At 41.9% G+C, this 18,005-nt stretch overlaps 1 protein-coding gene across 1 annotated transcript in view; it reads left to right on the top strand.

Moving 5' to 3' along the window:
- Positions 1 to 18,005, top strand: part of ARMC3 (armadillo repeat containing 3) — a 93,420-nt gene that overhangs the window by 56,350 nt on the left and 19,065 nt on the right. The window contains exons 11-16 of the mRNA XM_081820743.1: positions 7,292 to 7,541; positions 11,065 to 11,201; positions 12,062 to 12,230; positions 14,793 to 14,890; positions 15,547 to 15,648; positions 16,088 to 16,183. Of these exons, the coding sequence (XP_081676869.1) occupies positions 7,292 to 7,541; positions 11,065 to 11,201; positions 12,062 to 12,230; positions 14,793 to 14,890; positions 15,547 to 15,648; positions 16,088 to 16,183 (852 nt within the window). The remainder of the gene's footprint in view (positions 1 to 7,291; positions 7,542 to 11,064; positions 11,202 to 12,061; positions 12,231 to 14,792; positions 14,891 to 15,546; positions 15,649 to 16,087; positions 16,184 to 18,005) is intronic.

Here is an 18,005-nt window from a genome sequence, read left to right on the forward strand (position 1 = left end):
CCACCCCACCCCCCACTCCAGCAACCCTCAGTTTGTTTCCTGCGATTAAGAATTCCTCATATCAGTGAGATCATATGATACATGTCTTTCTCTGTTTGACCTTTTTCACTCAACATAATACACAGTTCCATCCACGTCGTTGCAAATGGCAAGATCTCATTCCTTTTGATGGCTGCATAATATTCCATTGTATATATATACCACATCTTCTTTATCCATTCATCTGTCGATGGACATCTTGGCTCTTTCCACAGTTTGGCTATTGTGGACCACTCTTTACCACTTTTATCATTTTATCTCAGAGGTGAAGGCAGTTAAGAGTTTGGGTTTCTTTTGTAACTCTTTCTCCATTTCTTGGGGGTTCTTTATGTCGAGGCACTGTTCTAGGCTGCAGGGATACTGTGGGGAGCACATCGAAGGTTCCATCAGACTGCTGTCATGAAACCTACATTTTGCACAGGGAGTCGGACCATAGGGAGTAATTTTAAGAAGGTAATTTGAGAAGAGATAACTATCAATTAAATAAAGCAGCACAATGTCCTAGAGAGGAGCATGCGTGACACCGGGTTGTGAAAGGGGTCAGGGAGGATGACATAAAGCTCGTCCAAGACAGCCTCTCCAAAGAGGGGACATTAGAGCTGACGAGAATAAGGCAGCCGGGCAAGTGCCAGGGGTTTTGATGTGCTGTTGCAAGAAAGCATGCAGCGTCCTTATTATTTAGTGAAGAAAATAAACAATGGTACCTCTAATTACTTTGGGACTGCGTCACTTGTCACATGCAGATACGTAAATAGACTGATTTCCAGGCTAAACAGAAACATTCAGTAACTGCAAAAGCCATTTATTATGAGTATTCCAACACCTTGACCAATATTCCTGTTTTATCGGGAGACAAGTCAGCCATGTAACATGAAGACGGTTGTTCTTTCCTGATGGCAGCTAGTTAATTATTGGCAGGCATTCCAGCTCTCAAAACAGAAGGTGGTATGTATGGAAGTGAAGGATTGTGATTGAGCAGATAGGTCAATAAGGATTCCATGTCACTTGTAAGAAAATTACATTTGATCTCCCTAGACTTTGACTGACTGCCTCATAATTGGTAACAAAAACCTGCACGCTGTTTGTGGAGGTGCTGGGTTAGCACAGACTAGTTAGTCTCTTCGCAACTGGCCGCGCTTTCTTTAGAAACCATGATGTCATAGCAACCATAGCAGAAGAGCACACTCTGAAAGTCTCAAAATTATGCCACTGAGATACATCAATATGAGGGAAACAATTAGGTCGCATACTTTAAAAAAAAATTTTTTTTTGCATTCTCCCTATTTTGCAATAGGATGTAAAACTGCATGCATTTGTTTTCCTGGCTGGGTTTTCCTTTAATAATTACATGCTACTTAAAAAACCCTTCATTTTAAGCATTTGCCTACAGTTAATTGTGATCCTCTCCCTTAACTACTGATCAGCTTCTTTAAATAATATTTCTTTCAAAGGAGAAAATTCTCTTGGCTACTTTTGTCAGCCGTGGAGTTTGGCCAGAGTTGGGGGCCAACATCCCATTCTTCTGCCACTGTGGGGCTGGCGGCAGGGTCATGGTTGTTTTGGATGTAGTCAGAAATTGATCAATTTAACGAACACACTCGACTTCTTGGATCATTACTTTTGTTGAAAAATTGGCTGGAACGAGAGTCAGGAATCCTGTCACAGCATTCCAAATCTGGCTGTGACAACCAGTAGACCTGTTTATCATCCCGGCCAGCGCCCCATCCCCACGCACCTCTGTAGACTCACGGGCAGCTGACAAGGCTCACACATGCGCCCCCCGTGCACGCTGCCTGAGCACCTCTCCTGACCACTTGCAGCGAGTCTGCTGCCAGTATGTCTTCTTGGTGTGACAGACCTCGCCGAGACATATGAAAAGTCATGCTGGTGGGAATGGTTGTAATCACTGTTAACAAACAAGGTTCTGATTGCCAATATTACCATCTGTTCCATCGGGTTCCACATATTACCCTGTATGTGGGCTCTGTTAAACAGATTTCTGTACTGCCCAAGGTCACCCTTGATTCATGTAACCAGCCTTTGCAGATGGGGTAAATGTGAACCTCCGAAGTGCAACAAAGGTTTTCTGAGAAGTACCAAATAAGTGTCATCTGATGACGCGGCCCAAATAGAGTCGACCGTGTCTGCAAAGACAAAATAGAGACATCCTTTGGTATATAAAGGACATATCCCTAAGACGTGGTCTAAAGTGCAAGATGTCATTCCCTAAACTCTGTATAAAAATTGCTTCACTAAATAAATAGGGAAGTGTTGGGGATGGGGAGAGCAGCTGTAAGTGCTACAAGCAGAGATCTCAATTGTGTTGGGCCCTATGCCTTCTTGCAAATGTAAAGCTCAACTGGGTATTTTCCCCTCACCCTCTCTCGACTCCTACTGAGGTTTTCTTCATTGCTCCCCTTAAGTGGAGTCAAGTCAATTTAAATATATTGATCTTCTCAGCACCGGGGATATGAATGAGACTCAAGCCCTGCCTCTAAGAAGTGGGGACCAGGTGTAGACATAGCAAAAGGAAGGTGTGAGTAAAAAGGAGAGGTGGGGATGGACAAGAATGACCGCACAGGAAGGGGCAGTTGAGCGGCTTTTGAAGGGTGAGCTACAGTTCCCTGGGGAAAGGGGTGTGGACAGGTAGGGCCGGGACTTTTGGGCAGAGAAAACATGAATGCAAAGACACACTCATATGAAATCACATAGTATTTTCAGCGAGCCGTAAACAGACACTATGTGTGCACAGTCATTGTATTTTTCCTTAACCACGTTCTTAGTGCCCCTGCTGTAAGTGCTTTTTCATTGTGGGTCTCAGGGATTTAACCAAAAAGCTTTGTGGTAAACTCCTTTCCACAACAAGCTTCTATAACATAATATTTCAAGATTGTTGCCGTTCTGTGTGACCATTTGTGCTAAAACATCATTTTAAAAAATGTATATATGTTTAGCAAACAAATGATCTTGAGTTCATGGGGAAAAGAGACCTGGTATCTAGTTTGAGGGTCAAGATATGCTTCCTCGAGGAAGAGGCATTTGTGCTGAGCTTGGCAAGGTGAATGGGAATTATCCGGGGGAAGAGTTCATCAGGAAGTAAGAACGGCAGGCATATGGGAATACCCAGAGGTAAGCCAGAGCCTGGCCTGTTGCAGGTCGCAGAGAGGCCCAGAACACAAAGCCACAGGGAGAGGTGAGGGGGCGTGTGCTGGTGGGGGAGGCAGGTGGGCTCGTGCAGGGCCTTGGAGGCCATGTGGTAAATTTAGGGCTTCACCCTGAGCAATGGGAAACCAGAAACATTTTGAGGGGAGAAATCTGATGATGTGTATGATGTATATAATTATAATAATCTGATTATTATTTTAAAAGATCACATTAGCTAAAAGTTGGAGAAAGAATCGGTGTGGGGGGAGGAGAGACCTGTTAGAAGAGCACATCAATTCACAAGGGATTAATGAACTGGATTAGATTGGAGAGATGGAGCTGGAGACAAGAGAGAGATTGGAGAAATAGGGAAGCAGAAAAGAGTTAGGACTTGGTAATAAATTGGATACACATGACGTGCCGAACTTCACTTCTGTTTACATATATCAAATGATATAAACAGATGTTTTTATACTTTACCATATTTGGGTTTTAGTTAGTTTTTTGAACTCTTACTTGATTAAACTCCAACTGATGGAGGTTCACGATAGTAAGAATCAAAATATTTTCAGATTATCATGATGACATATGGCCCTATAATTCTGGATTTTGTAACAAAGCAGTTTGACTTCTGTCCCATTCATTTGGATAATGCCATACTATCTAGGAAACGGAAATGTGTTTTTAAAATATGACAGGCTCCAGCCTGTGTACATATCAGATACAGGGAAAAATAAAACAGAATGTCTTGGGTTTGAAACACAAAATTAATGCAGTTCTTTTTTTTAAAAAAATGTAAATTCTGTGCTCTATTTCTAGAATGAAATTAGGTTTTCTTAGGTAAGAATAATAGCTTGATTTTTTTTCCACCATAATAACTTAATCTTGGTTATGCTTTTCACACCTAACTAGACTGCACACAGCACATTATGGGCAGGTATGTACACACAATGCAAATCGTTCTCCCAGCTGCACACGTACGATTTGTCTTTTGGTGCTGGCAGTTATGTTCAATTTAGTAAAAGCTATATTCCACTGTGTACTAGAATCTTCGGTTCCTTAACCAGCTAGGATTTTATGTACTTCTCTTTACTGGTTCATAAAAAGCACAGAAAAGAGCAGAAGGCAGAGATAGAAATGAATCAAGGCAAAATATGCCTTTGTCCAGGAGAGAGGAGGAAGCAAACCCAAGCACCAAAGCTGTGAGCAGAGGCGCATCTGATGAAAATTTGGTATCTCGCAGCCCCCCCTTTTTTTTTAATAAATAAGATAAACTGAAATGACAAAGTGGGATCCTATGTATTCACTTAAATTTTCCAGAAAACCCCTGAAACATACAAAAGACACAGACCTGGAGAATGTACTAGTATGCACTTACCTATAATACTTGTAGTTTCTGTCACGGTTACAATGAAACACCTCCACTGTGTTCTCCTCCCTGATTCTCCAGGATGTTTTGAAAGGTGAACCTTGTCAAAGGAAAAATCACTAAGTGACAAAAGGCATCGTGCCTTCTAACTGAGGAATGTTTGCAATGATTACAAACTACAGAGTATTTTGGTTGAAGGGACCAATTGCGTTCAGTGCCTGAAAAATAAGTCAAAGAAATAAAATTATTTTTGAGCAGGTTTACGTCTCATATTAATTAGAAAATATGCATAATTTAAAATTCTTGCTGGCAGTTTTAAAAAATTCAATATTTCCACTCTAAGTAAAAATATGAGAAGTTTCTGAGAAACTAATATACTAGAGCCTCCAAATTTTTCCTTACTCATACGATCAAATGACCACCGTTTGATTAATGGTAGGAGAGAATTAAAAGTAAAAGTAAAATTATCTTAAGAGTGTTTATTTTGTCCTCTAGGAAAGGAGAGCAAGTTCTGGCCCTCCAGCTATCATAGTGAGATGCAGGCCCTTCTTACCAATATTTTTATAGAAACAAATTTTGCTTATGTGTCATCTAACCAAATTTTAAAGGGATGCCTTCCTAGGAAAGGAATGGGAGACACCATAAGAAGGATTAAATATATACCAAGGGCTAGGGTATGGGAAGATATGGAACCAAAGTCTGATTTTGCCTTCATATCAATAGTGTGTTTTCTGGGCAGATTTATTCAAAACAGGGTGGGAGGTGCCTTCAGGGTTAACACCAACGGAGCCCAGCGTTCCCCAGAGCGGCCGCCTTCGTCATTTCATTCCTTCCCAGCTGCTGTTGTTCAGTCCACTTCAGAGCTACTCAGTGACAATCACAGCTTCCTTTCTCCTCTGGGATGCTTCATTTACGTTGTGCCCTCTCTCGGACAGTTGTGATAACCTCTGTTTTTGAGATTGTCACTTCTCCTTCACAATCAGCAAATTTAAGTGACTATCAAATTAAATTTAATTATCAGAATATTCATCAGAATACAAGGTGCTGGGCTGAATCATATAGTCTCACTTGTTGTTTTCAGTTTTGGTTCTTAATATGATCTTAAGTGGAAAAAATGTGTCAGATATAAACCTTAAAGGGATGTTCATATTATTGGAGTCTAAGGTATTTTTTTTATTGTCTTGATTACTTCTATTCCCATGATGATATAAATGGGTTTTTAACACAGAGTTTGGGGTCTTCCTTTGAAACTAAGATGCTCTGTATAATCTTATGGCTTGGAACATCTCTTATTTGAAAGAATTCCAAATATTAAAGAACATAATTAAATCATCTTCCTCTTGTTAAAATGATACCCTTTTTTATTTTCACTACTTTATGGCTTTTTAAGTGATTAGAAAGCAAGGACTATAGAAAGTATGGCGTTCTTTTTTTTTTTTTTTAAGATTTTATTTATTTATTTGACAGAGACAGATACAGCGAGAGAGGGAACACAAGCGAGGGAGGGGGGTGGGAGAGGGAGAAGCAGGCTTCCCACAGAGCAGGGAGCCCAATGTGGGGCCTGTTCCCAGGACCCTGGGATCATGACCTGAGCCAAAGGCAGACGCTTAACGACTGAGCCACCCAGGCGCCCCAGTATGGCGTTCTTAAAAAGAGGTGTAGGCTTATTACTTGTGAGACTATTAATATATTTTATGGATAATCGTGGTCTTTTTATAGCAGAAATAGGAAATTTAACAACTGAATATGCCTACATTACTAAAACTAGTTATTATGTCAATATTAGGACTTTGATCTTTGATGTTTAATTTGTAAAAGCAGCATTTATCTCCAAAATGTTTTGCTGGCTTCAAATGTGTTAACCTCTGCCTACAATTAACAACCTCCTTTAAAGATGGGGAGGATGAGCTAAAGAGTTTTAACTTAAACCAGGAGCATCTCCCACTCACTCATTTCGCCTATTTAAAGTCTTGTTTTCCTAAGCCACTTGGGTGGCTCAGCTGGGTTAAACATCTGACTTTTGATTTTGGCTCAGGGCCTGAGCTCAGATTTGTGAGATCGAGCCCCAGGTCAGGCTCCATGCCCAGATTAAGATTAAGGTTCTCTCTCTCTCCCTCTCTTAAAAAATAAATAAATAAGCTAAAATAAAATAAAAATAAAGCTTTGTTTTCCTACTGGTTAAGAATATCTTAATCCGCTTTCTTTGAATAGAATTCCTGTCTTGTAAGTACCACTGAGTTAAAAAAAAAATGAACAGCTGTAGGAGAGTTTCTAAGAAGAAGTCATGCATTTTTCTATAACTACAAGCTGTAGCAGTAAGAAAAGGGTTATTTAAATTCATTCTTTTTTTTTTAAGATTTTTTATTTATTTATTTGAGAGAGAGAGAATGAGAGACAGAGAGCACGAGAGGGAAGAGGGCAGAGGGAGAAGCAGACCCCCTGCTGAGCAGGGAGCCCGATGCGGGACTCGATTCCGGGACTCCAGGATCATGACCCGAGCCGAAGGCAGTCATTTAACCAACTGAGCCACCCAGGCGCCCTAAATTCATTCTTAACTGACATTTTCCCAGACTCCACTTAAATCACTAGCACATCAAGTCTGGGTTCATTGCATTGTAAATTAATTTCTTTCTAAAACCGTATTTATGTACTCATTTGTTTAATAAGCTCCGTTGTATACTCCAAAGACAATTTCTTGAACTTGGATGAATGACATTCATTTCTCCTCCATTTACCCAGTGCTGCTGCTGAAGCTGATGGTATTGATCCATTAATAAACATGCTGTCCAGTAAACGAGATGGAGCCATTTCCAACGCTGCTACAGTATTAGCGAACATGGCAATGCAGGAGCCCCTGCGTGTGAGCATACAGAACCACGATGTCATGCATGCCCTCATCAGCCCACTCCGTTCTGCAAACACGATTGTGCAGAGCAAAGCGGCTCTCGTGGTGGCTGCAACCGCATGCGATGTTGAGGCCCGGACAGAGGTGAGAGCTTTAATAACGTCTGTTCTCTCATTTTTCTGGTCCCTACCTCTGGGTGGATTAATTTGAAACATTTTCAAGTGTTTGAACCTACCCATCATTTAGAGCCTTCGAATTCGGTGCAACACTTCAACCATGGACTCTGGGTGATAATAATGTGTCAGTGTATGTTCATCAGTTGTAACGAATGTACCAATCCAGCAACGGATATTGATAATGGGAAAGCTGCTCGTGTGTGGGGGCAGGGAGTAGGGGAAATCTCTGTACCTGCTGCTCAGTTTTGCTATGAACCTAAAACTACTCTAAAAAATTAAATTATTAAATTGGTGCAACATTTGGAAAAGAAATTGGCATTACCTAGCAAAGAAGAGCATGTCCTGTAATCCAGTACAATCCAGCAGTTCTGTTTCTAAGTTATACAGCTAAAACGGTCTCTTGCCTCTGTGCACCAGATGCATTGTTTATAATATCTAAACAACTGGAAACAACACCAATTGCCTAGTTTTTTAAGAGAGTGGGTAAATAAATTTGTGGTATATTCATAAAATGGAGTTTCACATCCGTGAAAATGAATGAACTATAGCTACAGACATCAATAGAGATGAATCTCAAGCCATGCTGAGCAAAATCAAATTGCAGAAGAATACAACTTCTGATTCTGTTTATGTAGCACTCGAAAGTATACAAATCTAAGCAATCTATTGTTTAGATAAACATACATGTACGTTGCAACTATAAAGGCAAAGGTAGAGAATGATTAACCGCAAATTCAAGAAATCCTCTTGAGGGATCAAGGGAGTGGATGTAACTGAAAGGAAAAAACAGGGGTTCAAGGTCATTTAAATTCGTCATTTCTTAAGCTGAGCCGTAGACAAACAGGCGTGCCTTTACTACAGTGCGTTACATTATACACATGGGTTCCACATACTCCTGTGTTCCTTGTATATTTCAAAGTTTTAAAACATAGAATTGCATTTTTTTTACAAGTGTATCATACAAAAGTGTCTTTGGTTCTATTCAAAAAGGTAATGTAAACCTACAAACATCCTTTTTTCTCTTGCTTTTGTCATATTTACTTGTCACGCAGCACTCTCCAAACAGCCTAGGGCTTTGTTCCTCTCCCTCCAATATAAATAACAATAGCTAACACTTACTGAGCACTTACTAGGCAGTGAGCACTGTGCTAAGCACTCGACAAGCTTTTAAGCGTCACTCCCTGCTGAGTGAGGAGCCCAACAGGGGGCTCGATCCCACCACCCAAGACATCACAACCTGAGCTGAAACCAAGAGCTGGACGCCCAACTGGCTGAGCCGCCCAGGCGCCCCAAGACTACCAGATGTTTATTTACCATCTACTCTGTGTCAGGGACTATGCTAGGCTTCGGCAACACAGCGATCAAAGCGTTTTGGTCCTACCTCAATGCAGTCTGCAGAACAGTCTGTCTCTTTCCAGGAATATTGCAGCTGAGTCTCCTGCTCTCCCTACGCCTGCCACCCCAGCTTCCCACACTGCCTCCAGACTGATCTTTCAAATATATGACCCTCATCATGTCACTGCAAGTCCCCAGTGGCGTGCCATTGCCCCAGAGGAAAAGTTGAGCTGCTTAGCGTGATGCGCATGGGCTCCCAATGACCCACACCTACCCACCTGTGCCTGAAGCCTCTTCCCAGGCCTAACTCCATTCTCCAGAAATACGATACCATTTGTAATTCTGTCCATACGCTCTGTTCTCTTATTTATATGTCTTTGATTTCTCCGCTTGGAAAACTATTCTCACTTTTGTCCACCTGATAAAATCACACTTCTCCTTCAGAACCCATGTCAGCCATTCTGTCTTCCATGAGGCCTTTCTTCAGCCCTCAAGCTAGGGAGCATCCTCATCTATGCTTCCCTTACACCCTATGCATGCTTCCCTTGTCTTCTGCTTTGCATATATGGTTCTTGTATGAAAGACTATAAGCCCCTTGAGGCTTTAGGGATAGGACCTGAGAGTTTTTCTTCCCTGTGTCCATGCCATTAATAGATACCTGGCACAGAGTGCATACTTAATAAACAGTCATTAAATGAATGGGTAAATGAGTGAGGGAATTAATAAATGAATTAGATCTTTTCCAAAAGAACACATGGAGTTAGACTATCTTGTATTATACTCAGAAATAAAGATGTTCAGAAATTTGACTTGCTAAAGCCTAAGATGCTTCAAGTAAACTTTCTAAAGCTGTAATGTTACAAGTACTAAAGTGTGATCCCTGAGAAGAAAATGTCACTGGACACTGACGGAAAACCACTGAATCTGAATCAAGTGGATCATACCCCATAAGGGCTCTTGTCTTCAGATACTACACACAGAAACTGGTAAAATATTCTTTTTTTGTCCTCTAGGTTCAGATGATAGAATATTGCATTTCAGGCAGTATGACAAGAGCTCTATCAAATCTTTTTTTTTTTTTTTCCGGATTGGAATAATTTTATCCATGAATAATTACCTTTATTACTTGAATTTCCTTTAACAATGTAATTAATGTAGTTCTGTCCAATTCTCTTCTTATTCTTTTTTATCTCTTCCTCACTCCTTGGAGAATTGAAGAGAAGACGCTGTGCAGCGTTAACAAAAACTGGTCTTCTTCTAGGGCATTGCTATGGTACTGCTTTGGCCACACTGATGATTTGGCGGCGGTGAGATGGGTAGCATGTCACTGTATCAATTCCTCCTGCCCAGCCTTGGGGACCGGATTCATTCCCTATTACTGCTGTAACAAATGACCACAACACTGTGGCTTAAAGTAATAGAAATCTGTTATCGTATAGTATAGGAGGTCAGAAGTCTGAAAACAGGTCTTATGGGTTAAAATCAAGGTGTTGGCAGAGCTATGTTCCTTTGGGAGACTTTGAGGGAAAATCTGCCCTTTCTAGCTTTTACCATCCACCTCCATCCCTTCTGTGGCCCCTTCCTCCATCTTCAAAGGGTATTACTCCAATCTCTGCTTCTACACGACTCCTTTCTTGGCTCCAGGCACCCCTATCTCCATCTTATAAGGACCCTTGTAACTAAATTGGGCCCACCTGATTACCTGGGACAATCTCCCCATCTCAAACTTACTAACATGTCACATGCGCAAAATCCCTTCCAGGGAAAAGGACACCTTTGGGGGACCATCGTTCTGTCTACCATAGGGCCAAATGAACAGTCAGTGTTGATGAGCAGAATGAATGAACACAGGGAGCAAGAGGACAGGTTCTCAGTCTCCCTCCCATGCAAAATCACAGTGACCTCCATGCAAAATCACTGTGACCTCCCTCAGTTATTTGCCTGTGGCCTCCTCTTGACCTTGAACAGAAATCTGGGCTCCTGTCTTTAAGGTTTTGTAATAGACTGCTTCCCCCTAGATGTAATAAATTTAAATATCCTAAAGTGTTCTTACATAGTTAAAATCGTTTAACAATCAAATGAGATTTTTAAAAAAAAAAACATCAGCGTTTATAATCTGCACTCCCAATGCATAAACTTTTGGTTTCCACGTTCAGTTAAGAAATTCAGGCGGCCTGGAGCCGCTGGTGGAGCTCCTGCGCTCTAAGAATGCAGAAGTGAGAAGGCACGCCAGCTGGGCGGTGATGGTCTGCGCCAACGATGAGCTGATGGCTGTTGAATTATGCAGGCTTGGGTGAGTGGAGCTGCCTGGAGTCTCCGGCTCAGATGAAGAGCAGAAGATGAGGGAGCGCACTCTTTGGGCCCAAGGAAGGTCAGGCAGAGTCCACACTCCCGCTCGCAGGCTGCCGAGCCCTTGGGACCTGTGACTGGCTCAGCGGACCTTCCCTAGGAAGGGACGGCCTGGTGGGGCGGGGGAGGAGGGGTCCCCACCCATTCCCCCCACCTGGAGATCTCCCCAGCACCCTTACAAAACCATCTTTACCATCTCCCTGTCCACCTTTTCACCCTGATCAATGCCTCTCTTTCCCTTCCCTCTGCTATTGCTAAACAGCAACTCTGTCTCTCCACTTTTGAAGCGAAAATAAAATGGGTGAGCCATGACCGCATCTACTTTTTCTCCCGCCTTCACCCAAACCTCTCCATCAGAATTAGGCATTTAATCCACCCCACCAAAGCAGGTCCTCCAGCTGCAGCAGATGAGCGAATTGCCTTAGCGTACTGGCAAATAGGGTTTCAAGGGTCCACTGATGGGCTCATCCTATTTCTAACCATCTCTGTGTTTGTGCATATTGCCTGGTTAGCTGAAAAAGTTGGAGCCCAATACTAATTTTGCTTTAAATGAAGAACTTCCCCCCCCCATCAAAGTGTCCTTTTCAGCTGTTTAAATATGAGTCACTACATGGCATATATATTCTCAAAAAGGACTGATTCATCTTCACAATTCTGTCAGTATTACTTTATCTGAAAGGGTGAGATGTCTTTAACCTTTCCATCTCAATTCTTCATTCAGGGTCTTGGCTGGGTATATAAATGAGAACTTAATATTGGATTGCTTGTTTAAAGCAAATAATGCTTTTTTTCTCTTATTGACAGGGCTTTAGATATCCTTGAAGAAGTTAATCTATCAGTAAGTCGAAAAAATAAATTCAGTGAGGCAGCTTATAACAAATTGCTCAACAACTACCTGTCTCTGAAATATAGCCTGACTGGCTATTTGTCATCAAGTAACATAATTAGTGACGGATTCTATGATTACGGTCAGGTAAGTGACAGCATTAATTTGTATTTTAGTATGTACGATCATTTCTTCTTTAGTCACAGTGCCATTACATTGCGATTTTTTAACCACCTCACAGAATGTATATTTTTATAGGCAGAAACTTGGGAATCAGAGCTTTATTCTTAACTTTGGCTGTAAGATCTTGCATTTGTGTACAGTTTTAACTAGAATCTGATTACTTATAGTAGAATCAGCTTGCTGAGGCTACTCTCAAGTTTCAGGGAAGATAGAAAAGAAGGAGCATTTTCTGTTCTATTAATTCCAGGGTTCAGCCTTAGTGATAAGGATAGAAGTGTGAGTGTTTCATTTTATTATAATCTAATTGAAATGAGCCAAATTGTAATACCAAATTTTAAAATGTAATATAGATGAACGTCATTTAAGCTGCATTTTTGACTCGGATTTTAAAAGCAATATACAGTGGAATTCAGGGTTAATGTCAAGAGAAATGGGAAGCTAAAAATTAGAATCTTAAGGACATTTTGGCACTGCTGCTTAAGCCAGCATTTTCCTTTCTTCTGGAAACCAAGAGCAATAAGGAGAACAGGAAAACAATTTTTAAATCTACAAATGCCACTTTAGGCAAATCTAGGAAACAGATATGATCCACAGACTTCATTAAAAAAAATGTAGGAGTTACTGAAAATCCCTGAGATCAGGCAGAAGGGGTGCAGGAAGAGGAATGAAAAGGGGGAAAAAAATAAGCCCAGAGTGGGACAAGCAGCTAGTGGTGCAGGTCTCAGAAAGTGCGATCCCTGCCTCAGGTGAAGGGAGAGCTCAGAAGTGCAAAAGCCAAATGCTCTGTTTGCCGGGCAGGTGCAGGACCCGAGGCCCTGGGATGGGCAAGGCTAGGAGCAAAAGCCAGTTTGGACCAGTTTGATTCAAAAAAGCAGAGGAGATAGGGCCATGAAAGAATCACATAGCTGAACCGTATTTGCAGGAAACACTCTATCATGGTAATCGAATCGGAGACATTTTTTAATTTTTTAATTTTTTTTAAGTAATCTCTACCACATGGGACTCGAACTCACCACTCCGAGATCAAGAGTCACATCCTCTACCGGCGGAGCCAGTGAGGCTCCCCTAGAGACTTTTTTTTTTTTAAAGATTTTTTAAATTTATTTGTCAGAGAGAGAGAGAGAGCACAAGCAGGGGGAGCGGCAGGGAGAGGGAGAAGCAGGCTCCCCGCTGAGCAGGGAGCCCGATGCGGGGCTCGATCCCAGCTCCCTGGGATCATGACCTGAGCCGAAGGCAGACGCTTAACTGACTGAGCCACCCAAGCGTCCCGAGACATTGTGAATAATGAAAAATGACTAGCCTAAAACTTGACTCCTGCTCTTCCTTCTGCTTTCCCCGGCTGCCGCTGCCACCATACCTATCATAAGACACACACACACACACACACACACACACACACACACACACCACTGAGAAATCACTGCTCCAAGAAAGCCCGTCTCATTCAGTGAATTCAGAGAATTCTCTGATTCCTTCATTCAGTAAATATTAAGTTCCTAACATTGTAGGTTTGAAGATATCCGTAAATAAAAGACCTAGATCTCTACTTTCACCACCCCAGTGAGAAGAAATAGACAATAAACAGTAAACATGACAAATAGATAAATAATTTATATCACATGATCAAAATGATCAGAGCTTTGGGGGGAAAAGTAGAGCAGAGGCAGGATAAGGGGGTTCTACAGTGCTGCGTGGGTACTGGGGTTGATGTTCATCGTGATTTTAGAAATTGTGGTCAGGGAGGTGAGCCAAAGCTAGAAGGTTGGGGGACTTCGGCGTGGGGATGGCTGGGGGAAGAGCTTTCCAGGCAGAGGAATATGCATGCCTGGCATATTTAAAAAACAGCAAGGTCAGTGTAGCCGTAGCTGAGTGAACCAAGGGGCAGACCAGTAAGGACTAAATCAGAGAGGTAGAGCCCAGATCATGTAAGTCTTGTAGACCATCGGAAGGATTTGGGCCTTTATTCTGAATGAAGTAGGAAAACTTGACAGAGTTGCGGGCAGAAAAATAACATGATCTGTCTGATTTTTAAAGGATCCTGGAAAGTATCTTGGACGAGAGAGGGATCTAACTGTAATACGACTGGGAAAAGACCCCAGAAGGTGGTGTGGTCTAACCCCCCTCAGCAGGCTGGTAAAATTGCTAATATAGGATCTGGACTAACCTATTTTTACATATCCTCACAACATTTTTAGTCATCTGTTGAGTAATCAGTTACTCTCACAGACAACAAATTCTCCCTTATATATACATTGCATACATTGCAAACTCCCTTATGTTTACATTGCAAACTCAACTACTTTTGGGGGCCAAACTGATAATTATGGTGTGAAACAGCTGAGAGTATAAAGCAATACAGATTGTGGGGAACTGGAGGCAAGATGCCCACAAGTTCAAGTTCCTCTTTCTAACTGTGCATATGTGTATGCGAAATTACATTACTTCAAACAGCTGAGAACATCAGTATTCATTTAAAACAATATAATCCATGCGGATATTACTTTTTCTTTCTTAAATTATCTGTAGATAAATCCCGGCACCAAACTTTTGCCTTTGAAGGATCTCTGCTTACAAGAACCAAGTGATCTACGTGCTGTACTCTTAGTTAACAGTAAATCTGACGTGTGAGTCTCTTGGGGGAGGAGGGATGCGGGGAAGCGCATAATGCTTTTTGTCTGTACATCATCACATGAATATATAAGATTCCCAGGATGGTATCTTTTTGCCCCCCTGTATTTGGCATCACCCTGAAAACGAACACCAGTCCATAAACTCATAGCCTGACATAGTAAAGGCCATGAAATCATCAGCAACATGGTTTTTCCTTTGATTCCCTTTTACCACTCAATTCCAGATGTATTTCTGTAGTCAATGCTGGTAACATGAAGTAATTGAAGGAAGTGTAAGCAGATAGGAGCAAACCAAAACGAATTATGTTTACAGGACTCTAACTGCTGCCCAGAGGTTTTTTTTTTTTAACTATAAAATAAGAAATAAATAGTACAGCTAAAAATTAAAGCTTCAAATGGTCATGCATACCTATATATCTGTCATAATTTATTTTATGTGATGTATTTTATAAAAATATTTCCAGTTCCAGTTCATGAACAATATTCTTTTTGTCTTACCTTCACCTCTCCTTTATGTTTTCATTCTATCACTGTTAAAAGTCATCTCCAATTATGATTTTCTGAAAAAGAAATCTGTTTTGTAGGACAAATCCAATATTGACAAATAAAGTATTTTAACTTGTATATAATTCAAATATGTAAAATTTTAGTTCTCCACCTCCATCTATGGAAGATAAGTCATCAGATATTGGTTATGGACGGAGTATTTCTTCCTCATCTTCTTTAAGAAGAGCAAGCAAAGAAAAGACGAAGTAAGAAAATGGTATTTTGTCTGTACTCAAATAATTCTCCCCTCAACCTGGGAGTAAGAACAAATTTAGGTTTTAGATTGGGGCAACTTAATTCTTTTCATTCTTCTAGTACTATAATTTCATAATTGCCTTTTTAAATTGCTGTGGAAAAGATCTCTGGGAAAAGTAGGCTTTCTGTGCTATTTGCTGTGAACCTCCAGTGAGCCCTCGAGCACAGGACTTAGGAGCTGTGAGCCGGCTTTGTTCGATTTTCTGTAGATGGAGTCATGCCTGGTGCCCGGCTTCACATCGGGGAAGGGAGCCCAGGCATGTCATGGCAAAGAAACATGCCTTCTAAATGACGAAATGCCTTGCAAATGTAATATTTTATTATGTCTCATATGATTGAAATCGATGATGAATTTTTCCTTGTCCTAAGAACAAATATTTTTCATTTTAGTACTGGATTTGGATCTCCCACAGAAGACAAATCAGAACCTACTTCTGGACGAAATACTGCTCTTAGCAAAAGCACCACGAAGGAGAAAAGATCAAGGTAGGAAATGTAGGACTGTCTTCTTTTCCTAAGGATAGTCATGTGAGGTTTTGATTTCTCACCAAAGTTGGTGAACTGAAGGGGTGGCCTTTAAAATAGGAAGCTTTTCTTACTGAATCAGGATGTTGGGTAGGAGGGGAGACTCATGAAATGTAATTAACAAGTCACTTCATTTTTGCCTCTTGCAATCTCTTGAAAACTTAACCGGAGTGAATTGCTTCTCCTGCCTCTGGGTGAGAACTCAGGTCACTTTGATCAACTATACAGTCCTACAGACACTTGAATTCGAAAACAGCAACAGTAGTCTCTAGCCAGTCATTTAAAAGTCCAACCCTGTGTCATGATCAAGGTAGAATGACCCCCTGCCTTCCCCTGGCGGCTGCCCTTGCGGATGGTGAGCCCCACACGCAGGAGCGCGGTCCTGTCCCTCTCCGCCTTGTGCTTCTACCCCGCCTGCCCCCACCCTGCTCGCCCAGAGAAACCTCTGACCCCTCAGGAGGCAGCGAGAGGAGGAAAGGGAAATAGGACCCAGCTCTTTCTTGATGGAACAATTAGAATGTGGTTTCATGCTTTTTAGGCCTGGCATGTTTTAAACATGCTTTCCGTATGTTTACGTATTTTTAAACCCGTTATTTCTCTAATGAGCACTTTCGTGGATTCCTCAAAAACCCACTTGGACCTCTTGCCACACTCCGTGACCCTTTAATTATTGTTGACTTAAGCCCTTCCGAACCACTGTGGTATCGGAGGCTGTTTGGCAGGCATTTCGAGCATCCGCTCTCTAAACTGAGACCGCCCCCTACGGCCTCCCGAGGTCTGGGCGGTGGTTTGCTCTCCTCAGACCTCAGAGCGGCTGTTTCCCTATTTCTGACTTCCTTCTCTGTTGTAAGTCTCCTTTGCTCGCTCTTCTCATCGCAGCTTCTTAACTGCTCCTATTGTTCCAGGAATGATATTTTTTGCCCTTCCCTCCCCTCCCTTCCCTGTCACCCGTCTCGTCCCCACCCCACCCCTCCCTACCCCACCTTTCCCCTCCCCTCCCCTCCCCTCCCTATCCTGCGCCCCACCCCGCACCTTCTCTTCCTGTCTTTCCTTTCCTCCTTTGGCTTCTCTGTGCTTCACCTCTACTGCATGGAGAGCTCCTTGAAGACAAGAACATGTTCTGATTTGAGGAATTTCTCTTCCCATCCCTAGTGTTTAGCCCAGGGCTTGGTGGGCATACGGAGGCATTCATGTGTATTCAAGAGAATAGAAATCTGAAGGGTTGCAGGAAAAGGTTATTTTTGACAAGGTCCACCCTTATAAACTGTGTGTCTGAGCAAGTTGGTTTCCTTCTCTTTGCCTGAGTCCCCTCCTCAGTAAAATGAACAGAACATAGGGTATGGTGAGGAGTAAAGAAATTAGCACGTAGAAAGTGCATAGAGCAGTGCCTGGCACAAAGTGGACGCTCAACAAATGTTAGTGCTGTTGTACGAAACGGTTGCAAGGAGCCCAAATCCACTCAACCCTTGCAGGGATATAGAGGAGTCTCCAGAGTCCAACGCGGGAAATGCAGCCACCCCCTAAAGGACAGGAGCTCGGATGAAGTCAGTAACTGTAGGGTCTCTGTCTCTCTCCCTCTCTTTTTCTCTCTCCACTGCGGGTATCTTATTTACAGATGCTTTGTTATCCTCCTTGACTTTCTTTTGATTACCGCCTCACCCATAACCGTGGCTTATATGTGACTTTGGTTTGCCTGGGGACAAATCTGGCTCCAATTTCAAGCAAACTTTCAGTTCTAAAGCATATTTGTGCATATTCAAGTGCATATTGGTCAAAGAGGCCA

This window comes from Leptonychotes weddellii, chromosome 5, assembly GCF_054177405.1.
Source record: "Leptonychotes weddellii isolate Sample4059 chromosome 5, ASM5417740v2, whole genome shotgun sequence".
Classification (NCBI taxonomy): Eukaryota; Metazoa; Chordata; class Mammalia; order Carnivora; family Phocidae; genus Leptonychotes; species Leptonychotes weddellii.